The sequence below is a fragment of the Schistocerca gregaria genome, chromosome 8, assembly GCF_023897955.1.
Source record: "Schistocerca gregaria isolate iqSchGreg1 chromosome 8, iqSchGreg1.2, whole genome shotgun sequence".
NCBI classification, from domain to species: Eukaryota; Metazoa; Arthropoda; class Insecta; order Orthoptera; family Acrididae; genus Schistocerca; species Schistocerca gregaria.
Window position 1 is genome coordinate 388,702,416 of NC_064927.1, and position 25,872 is coordinate 388,728,287.

At 37.6% G+C, this 25,872-nt stretch overlaps 1 protein-coding gene across 1 annotated transcript in view; it reads left to right on the top strand.

Annotated features, from left to right (window-relative positions):
- Positions 1–2,246: 2,246 nt before the first annotated feature.
- LOC126284271 (uncharacterized) overlaps positions 2,247–25,872 on the top strand; it is a 62,302-nt gene continuing 38,676 nt past the window's right edge. The window contains exons 1-4 of the mRNA XM_049983086.1: positions 2,247–2,491; positions 7,039–7,163; positions 11,961–12,127; positions 18,138–18,335. Of these exons, the coding sequence (XP_049839043.1) occupies positions 2,354–2,491; positions 7,039–7,163; positions 11,961–12,127; positions 18,138–18,335 (628 nt within the window). The 5' untranslated portion in view covers positions 2,247–2,353. The remainder of the gene's footprint in view (positions 2,492–7,038; positions 7,164–11,960; positions 12,128–18,137; positions 18,336–25,872) is intronic.

Consider the following 25,872-nt stretch of genomic DNA (forward strand, 5'->3'; position numbering starts at 1 on the left):
TTTGTTGATGTTCATCTTATATCCTCCTTTGAAGACACTGTAAATTCTGTTCAACTGCTCTTCCAAGTCCTTAGCTGTCTCTGACAGAATTACAATGTCATCGACAAACCTCAGAGTTTTTATTTCTTCTCCATGGATTTTAATACCTACTCCAAATTTTTCTTTTGTTTCCTTTACTGCTTGCTCAATATATATAGACTGAATAACATCGGGGAGAGGCTACAACCCTGTCTCACTCCATTCCCAACCACTGCTTCCCTTTGATGTCCCTCGACTCTTATAACTGCCATCTGGTTTCTGCACAAATTGTAAATAGCCTTTCACTCCCTGTATTTTACCCCTGCCACCTTTAGAATTAGAAAGAGAGTATTCCAGTCAACATTGTCAAAAGCTTTCTCTAAGTCTACAAATGCTAGAAACGTAGGTTTGCCTTTTCTTAATCTTTCTTCTAAGATAAGTCGTAAGGTCAGTATTGCCTCACGTGTTCCAACATTTCGACGGAATCCAAACTGATCCTCCCCGAGGTCTGCATCTACCAGTTTTTCCATTCGTCTGTAAAGAATTCGCGTTAGTATTTTGCAGCCGTGGCTTATTAAACTGATAGTTCGGTAATTTTCACATCTGTCAGCACCTGCTTTCTTTGGGATTGGAATTATTACATTCTTCTTGAAGTCTGAGGGCATTTCGCCTGTCTCATACATCTTGCTCACCAGCTGGTAGAGTTTTGTCATGACTGGCTCTCCCAAGGCCGTCAGTAGTTCTAATGGAATGTTGTCTACTCCGGGGGCCTTGTTTCGACTCAGGTCTTTCAGTGCTCTGTCAAACTCTTCACGCAGTATTGTATCTCCCATTTCATCTTCATCTACATTCTCTTCCATTTCCAGAACATTGTCCTCAAGTACATTGCCCTTGTGTAGACCCTCTATATACTCCTTTCACCTTTCTGCTTTCCCTTCTTTGCTTAGAACTGGGTTTCCATCTGAGCTCTTGATATTCATACAAGTGGTTCTCTTTTCTCCAAAAGTCTCTTTAATTTTCCTGTAGGCAGTATCTATCTTACCGCTAGTGAGATAATCCTCTACATCTTTACATTTGTCCTCTAGCCATCCCTGATTTGCCATTTTGCACTTCCTGTCGATCTCATTTTTGAGACGTTTGTATTCCTTTTTGCTTGTTTTATTTACTGCATTTTTATGTTTTCTCCTTTCATCAATTAAATTCAATATTTCTTCTGTTACCCAAGGATTTCTACTAGCCCTTGTCTTTTTACCTACTCGATCCTCTGCTGCCTTCACTACTTCATCCCTCAGAACTACTCATTCTTCATCTACTGTATTGCTTTCCCCCTTTCCTGTCAATTGTTCCCTTATGCTTTCCCTGAAACACTGTACAACCTCTGGTTTGATCAGTTTGTCCAGGTCCCATCTCCTTAAATTACCACTTTTTGCAGTTTCTTCAGTTTTAATCAACAGTTCATAACCAATAGATTGTGGTCAGAGTCCACATCTGCCCCTGGAAATGTCTTACAGTGTAATACTTGGTTCCTAAATCTCTGTCTTACCATTATGTAATCCAACTGATACCTTCTAGTATTTCCAGGATTCTTCCATGTGTACAACCTTCTTTTATGATTCTTGAACCAAGTGTTAGTTATGGTTAAGTTATGCTCTGTGCAAAATTCTACCAGGCGGCTTTCTCTTTCATTTCTTTCCCCCCAAACCATAGTCATCTACTATGTTTCCTTCTCTCCCTTTTCCTACTCTCGAATTCCAGTCATTATTTGTTATGTGTTATTACTGATGTATAATGATTGTTAAATACTGCTTATGTTACCTGCAAGTAAAATTTGTTCTGTTCATTGACTAAGGTATGTGGTAGCCGAGAATTTAAATAATCATTTAATATTGAGAAGGTTACACTTTTTATATTTTTTACATAAATGTGAAAGAACCAAGAACTTCATTTTGTGCCCTACAAAGATGCACAGGATCATAAACTAAGTAATTATTTTCCAACTTTATTGTGCTAGTGATTTTTGTCCTTGTACCTGCATTTTGATGAATCTCATATAAAACACATCTGTGGAATAGTGAATCACAAATGTAAAACATATAAACAGTCTTTGTTAGTAAATCTCTCATTTATCACTGTATGTGCTTTGGTTTTCTGCTGCCAAGAAATCTGTTTTAATAAGATAATTTGTCAAACATGTATTAATTATACAGCATGGATAACCCCAGCATGTCACAGTTCACTTCTCTTATCGGTGTTATATAAAGCTACTCTCATCAGTCAAGTTGCCTCTTGACTCAAAATACTTGTTTAACTTCAAGACACAATAGTGTATCCAGCAATGGAAGCATTACAGTTCAATTCGAAAACCAAGACAGTTTCACTAATTAAAAAACCTGTACCATCAGTTAAGGAAGGTTGGGTCCTAGTCAAAGTTGCATATTCAGGAGTGTGTGGCACTGATCTACATGTTTTTGAGGCAAGTACCAAAATTATTTGTTTGACAAATATGTTTTTGACAAAAGATATTTGTGTGTGTGTGCATGTGTATGTTTGTGTGACTTACATGAAACTACAGAATTAATGTTTTCCTGGAGGTAATTATAGGCACTGTAAACTGGATGTCCCCATCACAGTTTCATCATTTTTCTCATGTTGTTGATTGGATATGACATATTGCTAGCTCAAGCTGTGTGTAAGGTTTTGGGACTTATCTGGTCAGAATCAGTTCTTCCAGGTTATTTCTAGCAGTATCATATTAAATAATGTCAATAATTATTGGCCAGTATCCATGCTTACAGCATTTTCAAAAATCTTCAAGAAAGTAATGTACTCAAGAGCCGTTAGCCACATCAACAGCAATGGTATACTTAATAAATCACAGTTTGGATTTCAAAAATGCTGTTCCACTGAGACAGCAATATACAGTTTCACTGTCCACATAATACAGTCTTTAAATAGTAAAATGTCATCAATATGAATTTCCTTTGACTTGTCCAAAACATTTGACTGCGTGAACCATGACATTATGTTACAGAAATTACAATTTTATGGTATAAATGGAATAGCATATGAGTGGTTTAAGTCATACCTACAGAACAGGAAACAAAAAGTTTCTTTATATGAGCCAAGTGATCTAAATAAGTTTGCCACTTCATCTAACTGGAGTGAAATTGCATTAGGTGTTCCACAGGGTTCAATTATGGGTTCCCTTCTGTTCTTGATGTATGTGAACGACTTCCCTTCTTGTCTTAAACAAGAAGCTGAACTGTTTTCTGATGATACAAGCATCATTATTAATCCAGTTAAAGAAACGCCAATTGAAGATGGCACAAATAGGTTCTTTGAAGAAGTCATTAATTGGTTTTCTGCAAATGGCCTTGCTTTAAACTTTGAAAAAAAAAAAAAATAGAACATCCAATTTTCTGCTGCAAAAAGTACAGTTACTTCAATAAATCTAGTACAGCAACAGAAGTCAGTATACAGGGTAGAGCATACTACGTTTTCAGGTGTACATGTAGATGAGAAGCTTAACTGGAAAATTCGTATTTTGGATCTTCTAAAGCGACTAGGTTCAGCAACTTTTGCAATCAGAATAATTGCCAATTTTGAGGATATATAAATTAGTAAGCTAACATATTTTGCATACTTTCACCCTCTGAAGTCATACGAAATAATGTTTTGGGGTAACTCAACACTTAGACAAAAATTATTCACTGCTCAAAAGAAAATGTTTAGAATAATGTGTGGGGTTCATAGTCACACATCTTGTAAGCATATTTTTAAAAGACTGAGAATTCGTATAACAGCCTCACAGTACATTTACTCACTAATGAAATTTGTTGTCATCAACAAGGACCAGTTTAAAAACAACAGTGACATTCATGATTATAATACCCCAAAAAGAATTACTTACACTATCCTTTACTCAACCTATCTTTGGCACAAAAAGGGGTGAAATATACTGCTATAAAAGTGAAATAAAATGCCTGACAGCAGTAATAGCTTCAAAAATAAATTGAAATCATATCTCCTTGACAACTCCTTCTATACCATAGATGAATTCTTGGATTGGAATAAATAAATCTATAAATATAGTATATGCATGTTGTACCATTTAAGGGAATGGGGTAAATATTAGAAATACTAATCTTTTAAAAAATCTTATTTCTTGTGCACTTGACATGTTCCATATCATAACGGCTACCATATCATGTGATTGATCAATGGAACATGCAACCAACCAATTAATTATACAAAACTTTGGTTCATTAAGTACTGAGAGCTTGAATATTTGCTAACAGAACATTAGCAATCAAGCCAATTATATATACTCACTCTGGTTTAAAGCTTAATGAAAGCAAAGCCCAGCAGATGGTATTTAGTTTCCATCAGATGATCCTAGTTGTGTTAAATTTTTGGGGGTATATTTGGATGATACACTTTCTTGGAATCCACATATTAGGTAGATTAGTGGGGAAACTGTCTAGGGTAATCTATTTGTTAAGGTGATTAATGCACTGTGTACCTAAAAATTATGTTAGAGTATCTTACTACTCATTTTTCCAAAGCATCATATCCTATGGTATTATTTTATGAGGAAACTCCACTTGTATGCATGACATACTATTGCTGCAAAAGAAAGCTATTAGGATAATTACAGGCTCACCTTACAAGGCTCATTGTAAACCTTTGTTTACTCAACAAAATATCATGACACTAATAAACCTGTATATTTATTATGTTTTAATCTACACACAAAAAAACTTACCTAAAGTAAAACACAGGACCAATATACATTGTTACAACACTAGGACAAACAGCTGTATCTATACGCCCTACCACAGACTGTCAAAATCAGTTAACAGTTATGAACTTATGAGCCACAAATTATTTAACAAAGTTCCACAAGCTATACAAAATTTACCAGAGCAACAATTCAAACAAACACTTTATGACTGGTTAGTTATAAACCCATTCTACAATATAAAGGATTTCATGACCTGTGATATTAAACTGTAACTTTATTAACAATTCTGTTCTTTTATAGCATGTACTGTATTGTGTTATGTGTATGACTTCGTCTATTGCTTTAATGGCTTAAAGACAATAAAATTATTATTATTATTATTATTATTATTATGAAAATATGGTAATTCAGTTTAAAGATATCTAGACATATTCTACTACAGAAAAACTGGAAGAAGTTTTCCTATCATGCATGGTGAATGAGAAATTTAATTCATTTTTGTAGGTACTCGTTTCTCAAACTCTGTGAAGCCATCTTTTCCCTAATACAAATAAAAGTTAATAAAAGAAGTAGTGAGAAATATTTACTGGTATGTGAGAAAATTTTGTGTCCTACAAAGAAAGAATTTTGTCTGAAGTAAAGGGCTTGTAAGAACCAAGCAATAAATTTAAATCATAGAAACTATTGTAAATTTGAAAATGCGTAAGCAGAAATGTAAAAATCTTGTATTGTGCACATAAAGTAAGTGGGTGAAGCAATAAAATTAAATATTTTACAGATTTATCAAAAGACAAAGAACAGAACCATAAAATCAGAACAGACTAGAATAATACAGTCGTCTTACACTAACACAAAGCAGAAGAAAAAGAGTTTCCACAAAATTCTCAGGTTTTTCACTCATCATGCCTGCATCAAAAAATTCCAAAGAAGGGCAGCTCATTTTGTATTATTACAAAATAGGGAAATGTCATATGTGAGGTGGTGTGGCAATCATTAAGAAAAAGGTGTTTTTTGTTTAGGCAAGATCTCTTCATGAAATTTCAATCTCCAGCATTCTCTTCCAAATGTGAAAACATTTTGGTGTCACCCACCTAGATAGGGAGAAATGATCATTGTAATAAAATAGAGAAATCAGAGCATGCATGGAAGGATTTAAATGTTCATTTTCCTGTGCTCTTTTAGAGAGTGGAAAGTTAAAAAAAATACTGTGAAAGTGGTTCAGTGAACTCTCTGACAGGTGTTTAAGTGTGAATTGTAGAGTATTCATAAATAAAAGAACATGGAGCAAAAATACACAGAAACTAACCATAATACAATTTTCCCACAAACAACAAATATTAAAATGTGATATCTGAGTTAAGTTCCTGCTGCATAATCTTTCCTTTCATACAGAATGTAGTAGGCATAACTCCTAACCTACTTTGTTTAATTGTACTAATATGCTGATAATTTGCATATCACAGCATGTAGTACACTTCATGTTAGTTTGACATTTGTTGCATATTGTCTTCATGTTGTTGCAAATTTAATGGCCAGTATTGCAAAATTAATCTGTCCATACCCCCTTCCCCCCCCCCCCCCCTCCCTGTCCTTTTCTTCTCCACACTCAAATTGCTCTTTACCTCCCAGAGATTTCTTATTATATATGTGGGTTAATCAACATCTCCAAACTCAATTAATCAAGCAATGTACATTAAAATAAAGATTGAAATGAATATACAAAATGACTATACAATTATCACTACAAAGTATTAGTAATATCTTCACCAAATCACAGATAAAGCTTGCTTGTTCGCAGTTGGGACCACTAGCTTCTCAGTTCCAAAATTCACTAAAGTAGATCAGTAATCTGAGCTGTTCAACACAATACTAAATAATATTTACCACATAGGATATCATTATGAATTCTATGTACTTTGTCGTCCAACTGTTCTTTTACAAGTTCACAGTGGTATGTTCAACTAGCTTTCAATGCATTTCTGTAGCTTCCAAGTAGAGTACGAATAAGTGTAATAAATTCCTCATTGACAGAAATGTTAAAATTGTTCCTTTATATTTTAGAGGCCTTTTATATTTTGACAAAATGTGCTGAAGGGGAGATTTTTTTGTAGTTTTGAATATGGAATATGTCCAAAATGCAGTGTTTTCATCTGCTATGATTTGTCGTAACAATGTTTATAGCTATTATGAACCTCTGTATTTTTGTAATAGTTTCAAAAAGTACCTGATAAAAGCACAAATTTTCCTGTGAAAATAATGGTTTCTATGTTAAATAGGGTTCATTTCCATGCTCTGACAGTCCAGTTGTCATGGGACATGAGTTTAGTGGAACTGTTACAGCTGTTGGATCAAACGTGACTCACTTAAAAGTAGGAGACAGGGTTGCTGTTGACCCAAACAGGTAAGGATCCTGCACGTGGAACATATGGGATGTCAGCTTCTCAGTCATTAAGCAGCTTCTTTGTTTTTATTAAGAGTAAAAAAAGGACACTAGACAATATAACTACCACAGACAGCAAAGTATTTCCTGATGCTAACATGAAAGAGGTGGTTGTCAGTATCATTGTTACATCTATGTACTGACTTTTATAGTTAATCTCTGAAGAAAAGTCATAGAACTAACTGGTACAACAGCCAACATGAGAGCAATCTGATACAGTTATACCTAAAATGATGTAGTACAGAGTCAGACGACATAGGAGTGAATTTTATAGCTATGGGCATGTGTGTGATCATCTTAAATCAGAATAATATATAGGCTCTATAAATGCAAGTTACTCATAAACTTTCAGCTACTTTGCTTGTTTTTAACTTCCATAACCTTACATTATTTCTAGATTTTATTCATTCATTGTTCATACATACATTATGTTCCATACATACCATGATGGACAGGGATGTTGAATGAGTCGAGGTACAAAGTAATAGAGAGAAGCACCGGTACCTGCCAGAGACTGCTGCTATTAGCTGTAGTCATTAACTAGCTATGTTCTATTTGTTCTCTTTAAGTCATAAATGATGATAATGAACTAAAAGGAAAAAATGTATATAAAAAGAACTGTTATTTTCCCAGATGTACAGAGTAGCTTTTGTTTAACTTTTACTGCTTTCTTAATAACATACATTGAAAATTTTTATAAGTTGACAGTTTTCTATATATCCTGTAAGAATATACAGTTAAAAGTTTTACCCATTTGGTTTTACCCCTTCCCCAGTTCTAGATAATCTGGATGTGACATTTGCCTGCTTTATTTCTTCATTAATAGTCCTTGGTGTTGACAAACAGCATTATTATACTGGCTGAAAAATGGGAGGAGGGGGGAGGAGGGGGCAGGTGGAATTTCAACACGGACTATTGTAAATAATGTAGCTGACAGTCGCACAAAACTACTTTCACTGTTTACAATCCCACAAAATTACACAGATAGTATGGCTAGTGCACTATTGCTCAACTTTCGATAAGCCTCATTAATAGTTTGTAGTCAAACATCAGCATACTGCTACAATAGTTTACTGTTGAGTATCTATGAGCAGTAAAAACCTAACCAAACAGTTCTTGCAGAATAATGTGGCACGTATTGAACAGACACTGTCATTGTTTTAACACATAGCCTGTTACACTTATTTCACAGTTAAGTTGATGCAGCTTTGTTGACCTAACCAGCACTAGTTTCTTGTCTTAAAATCAGCAGTTAACTGACTGTCTCGAGACCAAATTTCAGGCTCTTATATATCATCACAATAACAGATACTGAAACTATATGTTGTTTGATGTCAGAGTTACAGAAATTAAAATTAAGTATACCTCATTCAATTAACTGAATACATGGAAAAATTCTTCCTTTTTAACAGTTTCTTCTATTACAAGAGTTAAGCTGAGTTATTTGTTTAAATGGTTAAATTAACAGATATAGTTATGCAAAAAATACTTTGACAAAACTGGTAATTACTTTGGAATTAATTAAGGACTGCTTTTGCTGATGCGTTTTCGTGTAATGCCAAATAGGTACTTAAAGCATGACAGGTTTTTGTCTTTCAAATGTTTATAATTAATCCAGAATTTATATTTGTTTATAAGTCAAAAATAGAATTTAAGTTATGAAACAATTACTGATTTCATCCTATAATGAAAGATATTAACTAGGAATAGTCAAAATGAATCAGGAAATTACTTACATACACAAAACTAAGTACAAAAATTGATCTGGTGCTATTTTCTTTAAAAACGTGGGCCAACCTTTCTCTTTCATGAAACTGTAGATCATACTTATGTATGTTAATGGTAATTAACTAAAATGAAAAAAAAAAAAAAGAATTTAAGAAGTCAGATGGCAAAACAAGAGAGGAAGTAAAAAGATCCCAGCTTGCTTCTTCACAAGGAGAAGTGGCTAATAAAGCACAATTTTAATTTTTTGTTAAATATTGAGAGATTCTCAGTTTTGTACTTCACATCTTCAGATAGCATATTGGAGACCATAGTCCCAAAATACTGAATCTGACCGAGAACTATTGAAAGGGAGATGTGGTAGGCCACAGAAATTTTTCCAAGATGGAGGACATTTTCTAAACTGGCCTTTTTGATATGACAAATGTGGTTAGTTTTGAAATATGTATTTGAAGAAATAAATTTGTCAAGAAGTTCACAAAATTTATCATATCTCAAATGATTGATAGTTGCTCAGTAATTTTCAGGTAAAACCTAAACAATGAGGATATTCCAATGGTATATGCAAAGCAAACCATTTTATATAATTAATGTCAATATGGATGCCATACTTTTATTTAATTATCTGAATTTAAATCTTCATATGATTAAATTGTGGGTATCCAAAAAATTACACTGCACAACACAATTAAAGGGTCACTTTTTTTGAAACTCCATAATTATCTTCCACTGCATTGTAGAAGTTTGAAATTTGGCTCAAAGATGCCTACAGCCTTTCTCTGTAATAGTTCAAAAGCATAACGTCTTGTGACTTCAGCCTTAGGCTCAGCGATACTTCAAACAGCAAGGTGTTGACACATGTGGAAAAAAAGGCAGAACTCAGATGTTCACATGAGGTATAGGATGGGTAAATAATGTCACATTAGCATAACATTTCACATCAATTATGCTCATTGCCACCATGGATATGTCAGACAAGGGGAAGATCATAGTACCCTTCTTATCCACTTTTACGCCTTTTCTTGATGCCTCTGTAATAGAGGTCCTAACTCCAATGCCCAATATTGAAATCATGTAGTTTTATTGTGGTGGCTGAATGAAGTATTTTAGACATAGTGCTGCTCAGAATCAACACAGAAAGGCTTCAGGGGGTGGGATAAAGTACATCAATTAAATCACTCCTTCCTTTTGTGTGTTGATTCCCACACATTCTGCAGTACAAAATGACTGTTCGCAGTGTGATGAACAACAGGATGACATTCTTTAGAGCCTTTGACACTACTGACATCCCCCTGGAGAATTCACCCTTCTCTAAGAACACTGTGGGCCTGCAACACTGCTGATCATGATCGCACCCCCTTTGGAGAGTAGTGCAACAAAAAATTTTGCTCTCATGTTCTGAGTAAAACCACTAGGAACTGTTTAAAACCATTTGATTAAATTTTAATATGAGCTGAAGCATCAGATGGTGTTTATGCTTTATCAACCCTCCTTTTCACAGCCTTCTGCAACAGGTGCTTACAAAAATTCACTTTTGATCTTGTTAACAGAATTACTGCATTACTTTTATGCTTTCTGTTTTTAAATGTGATTAGCATAAATAAAGTTGAGCAAAATGTTCTTAGAAGATACATTTTCTAGGCTAACAAGTAAATTGTAGCTTAAGGTCAGTATATCACTAGATGAATATGGGAAATCTCCTAAAACCATCTTCAAATTGGCCAAAGGAATTGATATTCAACAGCATATTACTGTACCTTATCTCTCCTGTACATCACATTACTGAGTAGCCATGCCAACTCATGTGCAGAATTCATTCCATGGCCTAACTCCTGGAGAGGACATCGTTTTGATCCTAAAGTTCACACTGTTTTCTCTCTCTTCTTTAGTGAGAGAATGATGTTTGATTTTACTGACAGATGTATATGGTCCAGAGATAGATATAGAGTATAGATGTGCACGTCAATCACATAATAAGACTGTGTTTTCAGCCATGGAAAATGGAATGTGGGATTAGCAAACCATCACAGATCTTCTTTCTCCTCAGACAAATGATAAACTACTGTTGTGAATCCATTGTAGAGCAAGGATTAGGGGGAATGGGTGAGGCATTCCTGTGGAAACTGATAATGCATGACATGACATATACTGCTGACATGTTTATAGTGCTCGGAAACCATACATCTGAGTGTTGGTCTTGTCCATTTTTGTAGCTCAATAGCTCAATAGCTCTGCAAGGAGGTGACAGGTGAAAGATTGAGGGCACATTTTCAGCACTGCCCTGTAATTATGAACATCAGTCTTGACTTCAGGACAGCTCCAAAGCCTTCACCAATGAATCAACATAATTTCCTGTGAACAGTGTGGCAACCAAAAAATTCCAAGATTTGTAGTGACTACTGAAGTCACAGTACTTCCTGTCACACTAAGTAATGTATAATCTGCAGAGAGTTGTTGTAAGCCACAATTCATCTGACATTACTTTATATATATATATATATATATATATATATATATATATATATATATATATATATATATATATAATCACAAATGCTACTAAAGAGAAATATACTGGAAACTGAATGTGATGATATCATAATCTTAGAAGACTCCTCTGTATATGTCCTACTTTATACTTTTAACTGGATTCTTATACTTAACACTATGTTCTTACAGCTCATTTTTGTAGGATAAATATATTTTTAATTTTAATTGTTACCCCCAGAAGACTATTCCACAGTGCAATAGAAAATGAAAGCATGTTTGTATATTACCATTTTTATCATCAATGGTATGCTCATATATACTTCATAGATTTTACTACAAACATCAGGCCTTAACTGTATCTGATCTAGGATCTTACTTGTGGTATTGAAGAAACAAATCCAAATGATATATTATTAAAGGAGAAATTTCAGACTCAAAAAGCTAGCATATTTGTTACTTTTTGTTTGTATCCATGTCTACAAATTATAACATTTCAGTGTCATAGTCATTGATGCTTCAGACTACATATGGTACACATTTCAGTGGCTGTGACACATGTGATGCCTGTACTGGAGGACAGCCTCACTACTGTGAGATTGGTGGCATCTGCAGAAACTTAGGAATGATGAACGATGGTGGGTGGGCTGAATATTGCCTTGCACCTGCCAGACAAGTGTATAAACTACCAGACAACATTACCTTTGAGCAAGGTGAGTGGAGCTCTCTCTCATTCTCTCTCTGTCCTTCCGTGTGGGTGTATTGCGGAAATTTATTTTCATTTTTTATGAGTCTTGAGCTATCTAGCCTATTAATAAGGACAAAATACAGCGTTCATTCATTCATACACCACATTTCATAGATATGGAGGACATTTTTTTATAATATGAAACAAGTTGAAACAGATATTAATAGAGAGCAGTAGTTATCCCAAACTGCTTCTGTAGGTTGTATTACCAACTATCACAATTTTTAATTAACTAATTCATTCAGGTAACATGTTCTATAAATCTTACAGTGATAGAGAGTGTTATGGGATGTGAAGCAAATCAAGTTACACATTAACATACAGAAACAATCACTGCAGGCTATCGCTGTAAACTTATGTGTATATGCTGTAAATAAAATTCCACCATGCCCTCAATCTCCTTGAATGACAATGCTGTCAGTTTCAGAAGACTAGGCCTCTGTCTTCAGACAGCTGTCAAATATATTTAGATTGTTGCCTATTTTTCAAAACTGGCAGCACAAAGGACATTGTGACAGAGGTGTTATTTTAATTACTGCATTTATGTTAAATTGTACTAGCTGCTGGTTAGAACTAGAGCTAATTTAGTCACACTGATCATTAAAGGAATTGCAGTACCTCTTGGGTATTAGGAGAAAGCCAGTTAATGAAAAATGGCCACTGTTCTTCCTCTCACCTACTGCTTTCATTTATTGAATTGTTTATATGAGTTTTTTGATTGCTTTGATCCATGGCTTTCAGGATGTAATGTCACAATATTACAGATTATGTCTTGAAACAACAATGTTTTTGGAATACATTTTAGTTGGCATGGAGTAGCTGTTGTATTTGAGGTAATAGTTACATTTGAGATCACAGTATGTTTTAAAATACTGCAGCAGGTGGATATCGTGATACTGGATAGTAAATCTGTAAATCACTTTTGCTACCTTTCTTGTAGATCAGTGTGACCTGTGTTGTCAACATATGAATTGAACATGATTTGTAATATCAGTAACAATACAGTATTTTTGTTAGAAATCAGTATTGTTATGGAAAAAAATAAGAGGTATTCTTATGATGTGGCCTATAAATTGAAAGTAATAGCATGTGCAGAAGAACATGGAAAGAGAGCAGCTGGTCAGCAATTTGGCCCTCCACTAATGGAAAAAACCGTTCATGATTGGTGTGGTAATAAAGAAGAAAAGAAAAAAAATGAGAAAGGTTAAATGTGCAAATAGACGACTGAATGCAAAATGGCCAAAACTAGAAAATGATGTTGTGGGAATCAAGATGTTATGTACGGTAATATCGAACCCAACATTAAGTATTCGCTTGTTTATAATGAATTAACTTTATTTTGATCAAGTCGGTACAAACACATCGGCTCGAATACAGAGTTCAGAACACACTGAGATCAACAGTTTTCAAAGAAGTTCATTCTCAAAGATGAGACGGTCGACTCTTACAGTCGATAACTGCCTCAGAGCCCTTGCCGGTAGTGCAGAGCATGGTAAGGATGATGAGAGGCATGTGTGCACCCAGCTGGCTGATGGCGCAGGTGTGCGTGACCGATTGTGTTGTGGCAGGTGCTAGTGCGAGGTACGATCGCCCAATTTCTCGATGTCTTGGTAGGCACAACCAGCAGAGGGAAGCAAGTGCAGAAAGCGTCCACAGGTTGACTGTGCCATGCTGCTGATGGCACTGTGGAAGCAGAAGGCAGCGGCTTGTCGGTGGGGAGAACATTGTCGTGCCGAGGCTGTGCGGCACAGCGGAGTTTTGATCCGATCAAAGGTGCGGAGTGTGTCGAAGATCCAATGCGATGTATTGCTGAAGTATTTGCCGGCGAGTGCCGCGGTAAGTGCAACGTGCCCGGTAAGAGTTTGTTATTGGCCATATGACATAAACGAACAAGCATGCTGTGGCTTAACAGGTTGCGTAAGAGATGCTGGATGAGCAACACTGGCGGTAAGAGTTTGTTATTGGCCATATGACATAAACGAACAAGCATGCTGTGGCTTAACAGGTTGCGTAAGAGATGCTGGATGAGCAACACTGGCGGTAATGACAGAGTTATAGAGGCACTTGATGTCGCAGCCGGGGGGTAAACAACAAGCTGCACATGACTGACCTTGGTGGCAGATGACTGTGGCGTAGACGGAAGCGTCACCTCAGAGTCCGTGGATGGTGAGTGTGATACAGTGGTAGATGGCAGGATGTTCCAAGCGGAGCTGACAGTGTTGCTGTTTTGATGTGCGACACAGCTGTGATCGAAGGTTGGGGGGCATGACCGTGAGTCCTGTGTATGAGGCATGGCGATGGCGAGAGGTGGTGGAAGGCATACGTGGTCGGCAAAACCATGGTCGGAGCAGGAAGGCGATGAGACATAATGTGAACATGAAGAAGTCGAATTGGTGGATGAACTACTGGTCTGTGGCAGAGAGGCGACACAGTTCGATGGAACTGGAACAGCATGTGTGCTGTTGCTGTCAGCACTGCGGTCGAGTCATAAGGCTGCAAGCTGCTCGTGCAAAACTGCTGCACGGTTGTGTGTCAGAGCGGAAGGATGCTCATTCGTCAAAGCAGAAATGGTAGATGTTTTGATCATACATTGCGGAGGTAGTGAAGAGGGTGACAAAGCATGCGGCACTGGAATGCGGCTGATTATGCCATGGTACAGAAACGAGGTGTTTGGAACTACCAAGGAAAGGTGGCAGCGGCATAAATAAGTTGCTTGTATCACATCAGTAACATAGAATTCCCACTTGAGGTGGCGTGATGATGACAGTTGTGACATCTAGGACATAGATACATGTAGCGTGATCATCAGGGTATTAGTTGTAGCTGGTAGTGATGGCGAAGGATCGTCAGCAGTCGGAGGTGGAACAATGACAGGAGCATCTCATTGCGTGTCGTGCTCGGTAGGTGTCGGCTGCAGCATGTGTAACTGATCTTGTACCAACAAGTTGTTTGTAACAATTTTCTCAAGTAGCTGTTGCAGTTGTTCAGGCAAAAATGTATGTCGTGAAGCTGTCTGCTGTGTATCACTGAGTAAGATGGGGTCGAAATCAGAATCTGTGTCTATCAAAGGGTAACCTGCCATACAAGACAAGGTCGGTGGCATAGTATTGACATAATAGTTTGAGTAGAAGAGATCGTGTGGGCGATCGTGAATGTGAAACTCAGTACTCAGCGGCAGTGGATTGAGAACATGTTCACTGCTGTATGAAGCACTGATATGGCTGAAATCGTCTTCTGGGGTGGGTGAACAAGCTGCGGGCGCGATCGAGTAGTGAATGGCTGGGCATTAAGCGTCCATAGTGTCGGCGAGTTGTTGACATGCGCAGCTGATTGTTTTGACTGGGTCAAGTTCAGTGAGCCAGCAAGCGGCGGCCGTGACATGGCTGTCGATAGCGGCCAAGCAGCGTCAGTGCAGCTCGGGTGCTGTGTAGAGGGAGGCGTGGTACGTCCAGTGTTGCAGTGAGAAACAGCCAGCATTGTCGTTGGTGTAATTGGTGAATTGTTGTTGATTGGTAGGATATCCTTGATGAAATTGTTCCTGTGAATTCGACCAGGCATGCAATTTAGCCGTAATTTGGATTTCGTGCTCACTGGAATTTGCAACATAGTCCCCGTTTGTTGCAGTCCATTGTTTGGCATGATTGTCCAGTATCAAAGCACTGCACAAAGTTAATTCATTACACAAAAGCAAGTCAAGATAGTCCAAATTAATTGGCGAAGGAGCACTGCACTGTCTGGGAATGAAATTACCGATGCGTTGAGCGGGTTTCGACAGAAGATGTGTGCGCCTCGGTCACGTTGTTGATGTGTGAGAAGGTGACGAAAGTTGTCAAAAAGCATGATTCACACAAGAGTCAGGAATTTACACACTAATTACACTTCCTGTACACTGAATCCAGATGCGGCACGATGCAAAGTCAATGGATGTAGAAATCTGACCATGGCGATGTTCCAGTACACATTTCTGGCATCATAAGCGGCGTTCATGAGGGTCGGGCTCACCAGTGTGGGGATCAAGATGTTATGTACAGTAATATCGAACCCAACATTAAGTGTTCGCTCATTTACAATGAATTAACTTTATTTTGATCAAGTCAGTACAAACACATCCGCTCAAATACAGAGTTCAGAACACACTGAGATCAACAGTTTTTAAAGAAGTTCATTCTGAGAGATGAGGCAGTCGACTCTTGCAGTCGATAACCTCCACAATGTATTGAAATGCATTCAGTGACACCATCAAAATGGCATTGGAATTAGTACAAAAATTATTCAAACACATGCTTGTAAGCTGGCGCTACACTGGAACTTAACAGACTTTAAGGGTGGAGTTGATTGGTGCTACAGGTTTATGGAGTGTCATGGACTTAGCATGTGAACTAAAACCAAAATATCTTAGAAAATGACACAAGAGTATAAAGAGAAAATATTAACCTTCCATCACTTTATTACTGTAAATTGAAAGAAAACTAGTGCAGAATTAAGTCAAATAGTAAATGTGGAAAAAACAGCTCTGACATTTGATGTGTCAAGTAAGAGAACTGTTTGCAATGGAAGGTACTAAAATTGTAACTATAAAAACTAGTGGACCTGAAAAAATGTATTACACTGTTTTCCTTTCGTGCTGTGCTGATGATACTAAATTTAATCTACTGATCATTTTCAAGCACAAAATAATGCCAAAACCTTCTGAAATACCACCAGGTATCAAAAGGGTTGGGTGGATGAGGCTGGTATGAAATTATAGATTAATAGGGCATGTGAGAGATGGAAAGGTGCTTTGTTGAAGAAGAGTTATCTTATCATGCTAGATCAATTTGAAAAATTCTGTGAAAGAGAAATTGAGACAGGTTAATACAGAGCTTGCCATTATTCCAAGAAATGCTAACAGAAAAGTAAATCTGTGAGGATATGTCATGAGTTGTGTTTAGGTAGCTCATTCAGTAGAGCACTTGCCCACAGAAGGCAAAGGTTCCAAGTTCGAGTCTCAGTCCAAAACACAGCTTTAATCTACCAGGAAGTTTCATATCAGTACACAATCTGCTGCAGAGTGAAAATCTCAATCTAAGAATGTAAAAGTAAATTATCAGGAAATGTTAGCCAGAAAGGAACTAGAACCATTGAGAACAGATCCTTTGACTGTGAGAGTGACGAACTCAAATAAGTGTGACTACAAGTGAACGTTTAACAAGGAAAGTGTACAGTTAGCACAAGATGTTATGTAGGTGCAGCATAAGAATATCTGATTTTCTGCCTGGAAGTAAATTTGTGAATTAATACATTTGTTAGGGATCTTGCACACTTGTCCAAAAAAAGGCAAAAGCACAAAAACTCCCACTTGCACAAAAATGTGAAACAGAGAGTTGTGGAAGCTTACACATTATTTTCCTAAACTGTACATGATTATGTACAAAACAACAAAATTCCACAAAACAATTCTTACTTTTGTCAGACAGTTATGAATCTTATTATTGCCATTGTTATTATTATTGACAGTAGCTGTAGTTGTATAAACTTGTTGATAAGCACAACTGTTATAGAGCAGATGCTTTTAATTTCACACTTCCAAATTTATTTGAATCTAAAAATTTGTGAACACCCACAATGTACATTCACGAGCCACCACTGGTTCTAAGTAGGTTTCAGAGAAAGCAACCCCCTTACTAATTACCTACCACCTGTGACATTTGCTTCACAAGAAACATAATGACCAGTCTGTGGTTTTCAATGGCAAGAAGGAATGCCACTTGGTATCTGTAGAGGATAACTTCCTCCAGGAATCTTAGATTCCCAGAACATGATGATTAGGGAACTTGTAGAAATATGGAACCAGTATGATACTGTTTCTCAGTTGATAACCTAAGAACAGTTCACCAATCTTTATGATGATTTAATTTTATCATTATGAAGATTTTATTCACTTACATATTGTACTTTTTTACATTAGTTCACAAGTTTTTCTCATTATTTTTCAGGTGCACTGGTAGAACCAATTTCATGTGTGTCCCATGGTTGGGACATGCTCAGCCCTGTACCTGTAGGGTCTAACATTCTTATCATAGGTGCTGGCATTATAGGCAACTTGTGGGCCTGTATACTTCATGTCCAGGGCCATCGAAAGGTTACTGTTTGTGAGCCTATGCAAGACAGGCGCAAGATTGTTGAAAACCTTGGTTAGTACTCTTATCATACTAATTTTGTGACAACCATAAGTAACTACTAATTTCTGTAGCAAATATCAACATTAACTTTCATCAACTGTAGAATTCCAAAAATTGTAACAAAATGTTATGGTCTTCAGTTAGGCATATGTCATCTAATAAAATTATTTTAATTGATTTTGATTTAATTCTCTTAAGAAGTATTGTGAACTTTATAAAATTTTGGGAGTGAAGGTAACAGCACACTGGACAGTAGAGGCTATGAGCATTGAAAGGTACACATGACATGTGGGTATAAAATAACAGGACCATGTGAGGTTGAGCCATGGTTAGTTCACTGCAAGGATAACAGTTCAAACCCATGTCTGGACATCCAGATTTATGTTTTCTGTGATTTTCCTAAACTGCTCCAGCAAATGCCAGGATGATTCCTTTAAAAGGGCACGGCTTATTTCCTTCTCCTTCCTTGACACAGTCCAAGTTTGTGCTCTGTCTCTAATGACCTCTTGACAGTTCAAACCCGTGTCTGGCCATCCTGATTTAGGTTTTCCATGGTTTCCCCAATTCGCTCTAGGCAAATGCCGCGATGGTTCCTTTGAAAGGGAATGGCCGACTTCCTTCCCCATCCTTCCCTAATCTGATGAGACTGACCAATGACCTCGCTGTCTGGTCTTCTCCCCAAAACAACCCAATCTAATGACCTCAATGTCAACAGGACATTACATCCAATCTTCCTTCCTTTTCTTTTAGAACAACTGGATCAACATGCCATAAGGTGAATGACCAATGGCTGTGAAGAGTGGAGCCTTCTCAGTCAAATGCAGCATCTCTGGTGTGTGTAGTCAAATCACTGTGGCTGTGGCCTTAATTTATGTAAGAGGTGTTATTTTGTTTTGCCAAAAGTAATATGTGTAAAATACAGCAATGAATTGTTGTGAAGTTTCACATGAAACATGGAAAAACTGCCACTGAAACTTTTCTTTTACTAAAAGAAAACATAACAAAGACTGTTCATCACATATACAAGTTTTAAAGAAGTTGAAGCATTTCCAAGGTGACCCAGATTGTTGAAGATCAATCACACTTAAGTCACCATTCAGCATTAGAAATGGATTAAAATATTGAAAATTTCACAATGTGATTCAATGTAATTGTTGGTCAAGTATTTGATTTCTGAAAACGTAGGAATTGACAAAAAGTGCTTAAGGCGAGATTTACATAATCAATGTAAGTTTAGGAAAGCGTGTGCCAAATTCATGGCAAAAATTCTCATGATCAAACAACAAAAACAAGACCCCAAAAGGTTAGCACTTACTTTGAATAGCATTTAAAATGATCTTAAATTCTTGGAAATGGTGACAACATGTGACAAATCTTCATTTGTCACTTATGATCCAGAAACTAAGTGCTAATCCTTGCACTGGAAATGCCCAACTTCACTGAGTGGGAAAAGATAGAATGAGCTAATCAAGATTCAAAGCAATGTTGATTCTGTTTTTTTTTTTCAATACTCATGGAACTGCATATCTTTCTGAAAGTCAAACTATCAATCAACATTACTACCCTGAGCATCTTGCTCAACTCTGTGAGAAAATAAGGGAAAAAGACATGAACTGTGCAAGAACAAGTCATGGGTCATGGGCTCTGCATCAAGACAAAACACTAATTAATTGAAACCCTTAGCTGCCGACAGGTGTTGTTGACTTATCTCAACGGGGACAGCTGAAAATGTGTGCCCCGACTGGGACTTGAACTCGGGATCTCCTGCTTACACGGCAGATGCTCTATTTGTCTGAGCCACCGAGGACACACTTGAATAGCGTGACTGCAAGGAATTATCCCTTGCATGCTTCCCATAAGAACCACATTCCCAACCACCCACAATCTACATATGTAATGTTCCTAATAGATACTTTGCTCACCCACTAATTGCTCATGCCCACTAAAGTGACAATTCCCATAAGAGCTAGGGCAACTTGCATGCATTCCCACAGGTGAAGGTCATTGCCCGGGTAGCAATTTAACTATATATGAAGATAGTAACTGTTCTCAAAACAACAGATATCGTTGATGACCGTACAGCTTCTCTAGAATAAATGTATCAATTTGGAACATTACTTATACAGATTGTGGACAGTTGGAAATGTGGGTCTCATGCGAAGCGTGCAAGGTATAAGTCCCTGCAGTCGAGCTATTCATCTGTGTCCTCGATGGCTCAGATGAATAGAGCGTCTGCTACATAAGCAGGAGATCCCGGGTTCGAGTCCCAGTCGGGATACACATTTTCAGCTGTCCCCATCGAGGTATGTCAACAACACCTGTTGGCAGCTGAGGGTTTCAATTAATTATCATTTATTTTAGAGAAGCTGCCCAGTCATGAATGGTATCTGTTCTTTGGAGAACAATTACTATCTTCATATTGTCTGTCTCTTGCAAAGTACATCCCGCATCTCGTGGTCGTGCGGTAGCGTTCTCGCTTCCCACGCCCGGGTTCCCGGGTTCGATTCCCGGAGGGGTCAGGGATTTTCTCTGCCTCGTGATGGCTGGGTGTTGTGTGATGTCCTTAGGTTGGTTAGGTTTAAGTAGTTCTAAGTTCTGGGGGACTGATGACATCAGCAGTTAAGTTGCATAGTGCTCAGAGCCATTTGAACCATTTTTTTTTAGCAAAGTACAGCATCCCATTGTTAGACCACCCAACTTATTCATCTGACTCAGTACCATGTGATTTTTATCTATTCTGAGATCAAAGCTGCATTAAAAGGAACAAAACTTCAGTCTGTTGAAGCAGTGAAAGAAAAGCTGCACACCTCATCACGGTGCCTGCAGGGAAAGACTTGCAGCACTGTTTACATCAGAGGAAAATTCTCATAGAGTGTTGCAGGGCTAGAGGAGGGGAGTATATTGAAGATGCCAATAACTAAATATGTATGATTTTGAAATAAAATTTTTTCAGCAATCGCTCCATTATTTTATAGTTACACCAAATACAGGGTGGTCCATCTGAAGTTTCACATGAGATTATCTCAAAAACTATACAGTGGGTAAAAATAGTGGGTAAGACAACTTTGTGAATTCAAAGGGGGACATCAAATGATACTACACATGACCCCCAGCTCCTGCCCCATTGGGTGGGGCGGGGGGCAACTTTTAAATCTTGAAAAGAAACCCCCATTTTATAATGCAGATTCAGATTCTTCATAAAAAGTAATCAAGTTTTGTCTGAAACATTTTTTAAAACCATTGACAGATGGCACTGAAATGGAGAAAAAATTAAAATTGTGAAGAACTATGATTTATTTAGAATGATCTGAGAAGGACATGTTTTTTTTACAAAATGTATCATATCCGCCACAGTTTTTGATGGAGGGAGGTGGAATGGTATTAAAATCTCATTAGGGAACTCTTCATAATTGCATTACTCACCCAACTGTGGTGGTACCATGACCATACAGTGAACTATGGCTCAGTATAAAAGTCAGTGCAATGCAATCAAAGGTCACTTCACTTTCAGAACAATGGCGAATTAAATTGTCATGATTGTTATTATTGGTCCCCTGTCAATCCACACTGGCACAGACTCTGTTGAAAATCAACACAAATGGTCGTTAAAGGTCTGGTGTGGAATTTTAAACAGTTACTTGATATGACCATATTTTTTTGATTGAAATGTTATTGGGGAATCGTATTTACAAATTCTCCCTGATGATTTGTTGGAGCTAATGGAAGATATTGATTTAGAAACTAGGCAACAAATGTGTCTCCAACAGGATGGAGCAGCTCCCCATTATGCTAAAAATGTGTGGAACATTTTAAATTTACGGTGCCCTGGTCAGTGGATAGGACACGGTGGACCAATTCAGTGGCCTCCATGTTTACCAGACCTAACATCTCCTGATTTTTTCTTGTGGGGTTATTTAAAAAATATTGTTTATGAAAGACAGCCCACAACCCAAAATGATATGGAGCAATGCATTTGAACAGCATGTGCAGCCATACCACGGGATGTGCTGCTCAAAACTGTGGGCAACTTTCACAGACGATTGACATTATGCATTGAAGCAAATGGGGATAATTTTGAAGAATTTCTTCATGGCTTATTTCATTAATTAAGCACCCAATATTGTGAAAGGCAAGGGGACTCACATTTATGAAGCACCTCATGGGAACATCATTCTACTGCGTCCATGTCATTGCTCCTGAGTAATGCTAAAAGTAGGATACATTTGTACAAAAATAGCTTAATTTGGTGTAACAACAGAATTGACGCACATTTTTTTATTGATTTGATGCATCTTTTTCAAATAATTCTAAATAAATCATAGTTCTTCCCAACTTTTACTTTTTTCTTGATTTCAGTGCCATCTGTCAATGGTTTAAAAAAATGTTTCAGACAAAACTTGATAACTTTTTTATGGAGAATCCAAGTCTGCAATAAAAATGACTGTTTCCATTTAAGATTTAAAAGTTTCCCCCACCCCACCCAAAGGGGTGGCCGCTGGAGGTCACATGTAGTATCATTTGATGTCCTCCTTTGAGCTTACAAACTTGTCTTACCCACTATTTTTACTCAATGTATAGTTTTTGAGATAATCTCATCCCTCTCTCTCTGTCCATCACCTCGTCCTACCTCTCTATCTGTCCATCTGATCATTCAGATAGACCACCCTGTATATACACAGATTTCAAAATTTGCAATTGCAATCTTATTTGTGTTCCTTTCAATGGACCTGTGTGTGTGTGTGTGTGTGTGTGTGTGTGTGTGTGTGTGTTTGTGTGTGTGTGTGTGTGTGCGTGAGAGAGAGAGAGAGAGAGAGAGAGAGAGAGAGAGAGAGAGAGAGAGAGAGAGAGAGAGAGAGAATCTATAGCTCTGAGAAAAGGTTCTGTCCAAAAGCTAGCAATTTTCTCGTTCTCTTTTCTTTGCCTTTCAGCAAATCACTGTCTTTACTATTCAGTGAGTTGCTACCTTTGTTCCTTAAATTATTTACATGTGCCCAGAACTTTCCATTAACACATTTCTATCTCTAGGGAGACAAAAACACTTCTTTATCAGATAAAATACCTTCAATTCTCCCTGCCAGATTTCAATAAATGTATTTCTTTTTGTGGCTTACTTCTTACTAGTCTTCATTATTCTCTATGTTTTTTTCTACTAGTGTTGCTGTTGTTTGATAACAACTCATCTTTCTCTTTCTTTGCTTTTCACTTTTCCTCTTCTATGTTCAGTTCTTCTTATCATTTGTTTCAATGTTTCCTCCCTACTATCTTTGAGTATGCTTGTTGTAATATATATCAGTTTTCAGGCAATTTACTGTTTCTTGTATCTTTCCCTGATTTTTACTTGCATTTGCATACTTTTTGCACCTACTTCATTTGTATATTTCTTGAATATAATTCTCCTGTCTTGTCATTCTTTCAGCTTATATATATATATTTATTGTAAGCATTGCTCACAACATTTTCTTCACTAATTCATATCCTACAGAATGTTTTTCTTAGCTATGCATTTCTCTGTATATCACCTTCTTTAGCTCTCTCTCTCTCTCTCTCTTGCTTCCTGTATACATTTTCTTAAACCATTTTAATAGCTTTGTTCACAATTTTCAAATTTCCTCTCTTTTACTTCCATTCACCTGTTCTATTCTATTTTATGTGCCTTGATTAAGGCATTGAATTCATATTATGGAAAAATGAGACTCAAAATATCTGTGCATTTATCCAGATTTATATTTTACTTATTTAGCTTCTTGTCAGGATGATTTTTTCAACAAGAAGGAAGCCAATTACCTTCCTCAACCCTGCTCATCTTAGAAAGTACAACTCTTCTAATAAGCGTAACACAAACAGGACATGAAACTTAAATATACCTGCTTTTTTCTGCCAATCCTCTGCTGCAAACCTGACTCATTACTTTAACTACTTAGTCCTCATTTCCCCACCTCCCACATTCATTCATCTGTTCACCATGTTTCGATGACCCCATCAAGAAGGACAGTACAGGAGTGTAACAATCAAACTGTAAATTAACAGAAGGCAAATAAATCCTAGAAACTTAAGCTGTAAAGCAAGGATATCATAGAAACTTTGTCTGTATTCATAGTACCAATAAACTATACTGCTTAAAGCTGTTCAAGCTTATACCAGCTAAATTTAATAAAGTAAATTAGAAAAAAAATCTGCTACTTTAAAAAACATTTCTACCTCCTGATTTATACAAGATAACCTTTGTTTGAATGTGCTTTTAGCTTTTTCCTCACAGGTGCACTTGCATACATGTTTCAACGTTATATTGCACACATCTCATCATCCCAGCTCCCTGTGTTCAACTTTTCCTTCACTGTCTCTCTGTCCACATCTCCCTCCCACCACAGTCTGTCTATGTCCTCCTCACCACTCACTTTTATCTCTCTGTTCATCTCCTTCTTTCCACTCTCTCTGTCTATCCATCTCTTCTGCCCTCTCTCCCCATCACATCTTCCTCCACCTCCCTCTGTCTATATCCTCCTACCCCTCTTTCTGCCCACCTTCTCCTCCCCATCTCCTCTTCTGAACCCTCCTTGTTCCTCACTATGCCCTTCTCTGCTGCCCCCCCTTTCTATGTCCACCTCATCCTCCTCCACATTCTCTCTTCACATCCTCCTCCTCCTCCTCCCTTCTCTCCATCCATCTCCCACCCTATGTATACCCCTCTTCCCCCTCTCTCTGTCCATCATCTCCTCCCACCTCTCTATCTGTCCATCTCCTCCTATGCCGTTTTTCTCTGTCCACATCATTCTTCCCCTTCTCATTGCTCATCTGATTTGCCCTCTCTGCACAGCCATGCCCATCTGCACATGAAGCCCCTGTAAGGCATGCTTATACTACCTACACAACACACTCTCCCTGACTCTGCCCATGTCTTCTTGCCCTCTCTTCCTGTCCCATCTCTCCCCCTATCCACCTTGCCATATGCTCCTATCTGCCTGTTCATTTCCTCCACCCCTTCTTGGCCATCTGCTCCTGTCCATCCATTCCTACACACTCTCTCCCTGTCTACTCTCTCCTCCCCCCTCTCTGTCCATCCCATCCTCTGTGCATCTCATCATATCCCTATCCATGCTCATTCACAAGAGTAGCCCTGCGAAAAAGGTCAATAAAGCACACTGATATTACTCCAACACAACAAACTTGTCATCCAGGGTTGCTGACATTTTGTGGACTGAAAAACTGTTTCTTGCCTGTGCAAAACATGTCAATAAGACAGGGCAATACTATTCCACACAACTCAACTGTCATACAGAGCAGTCTTTTCCACTTAGCTTCACTCGTGTATGCATTCAACACATGTAGGGCACACATCTCTTCCTCCTCTCTCTCTGTTCCAAACTCTTCCTTCCCCTGTCACTCTGCATCCCTGTACACCTCATCCATTCATCTCTAGCTATCCATTTCCTCCTCCACACTCACTATACCCAGGTTTCCTCCAATCCACCTCCTCCTTTTCCACCTGTCCACTACCATCTACACCTTCCACCTGCCTCATATATGTCCATCTCCTCCTCTGCTCTCACTG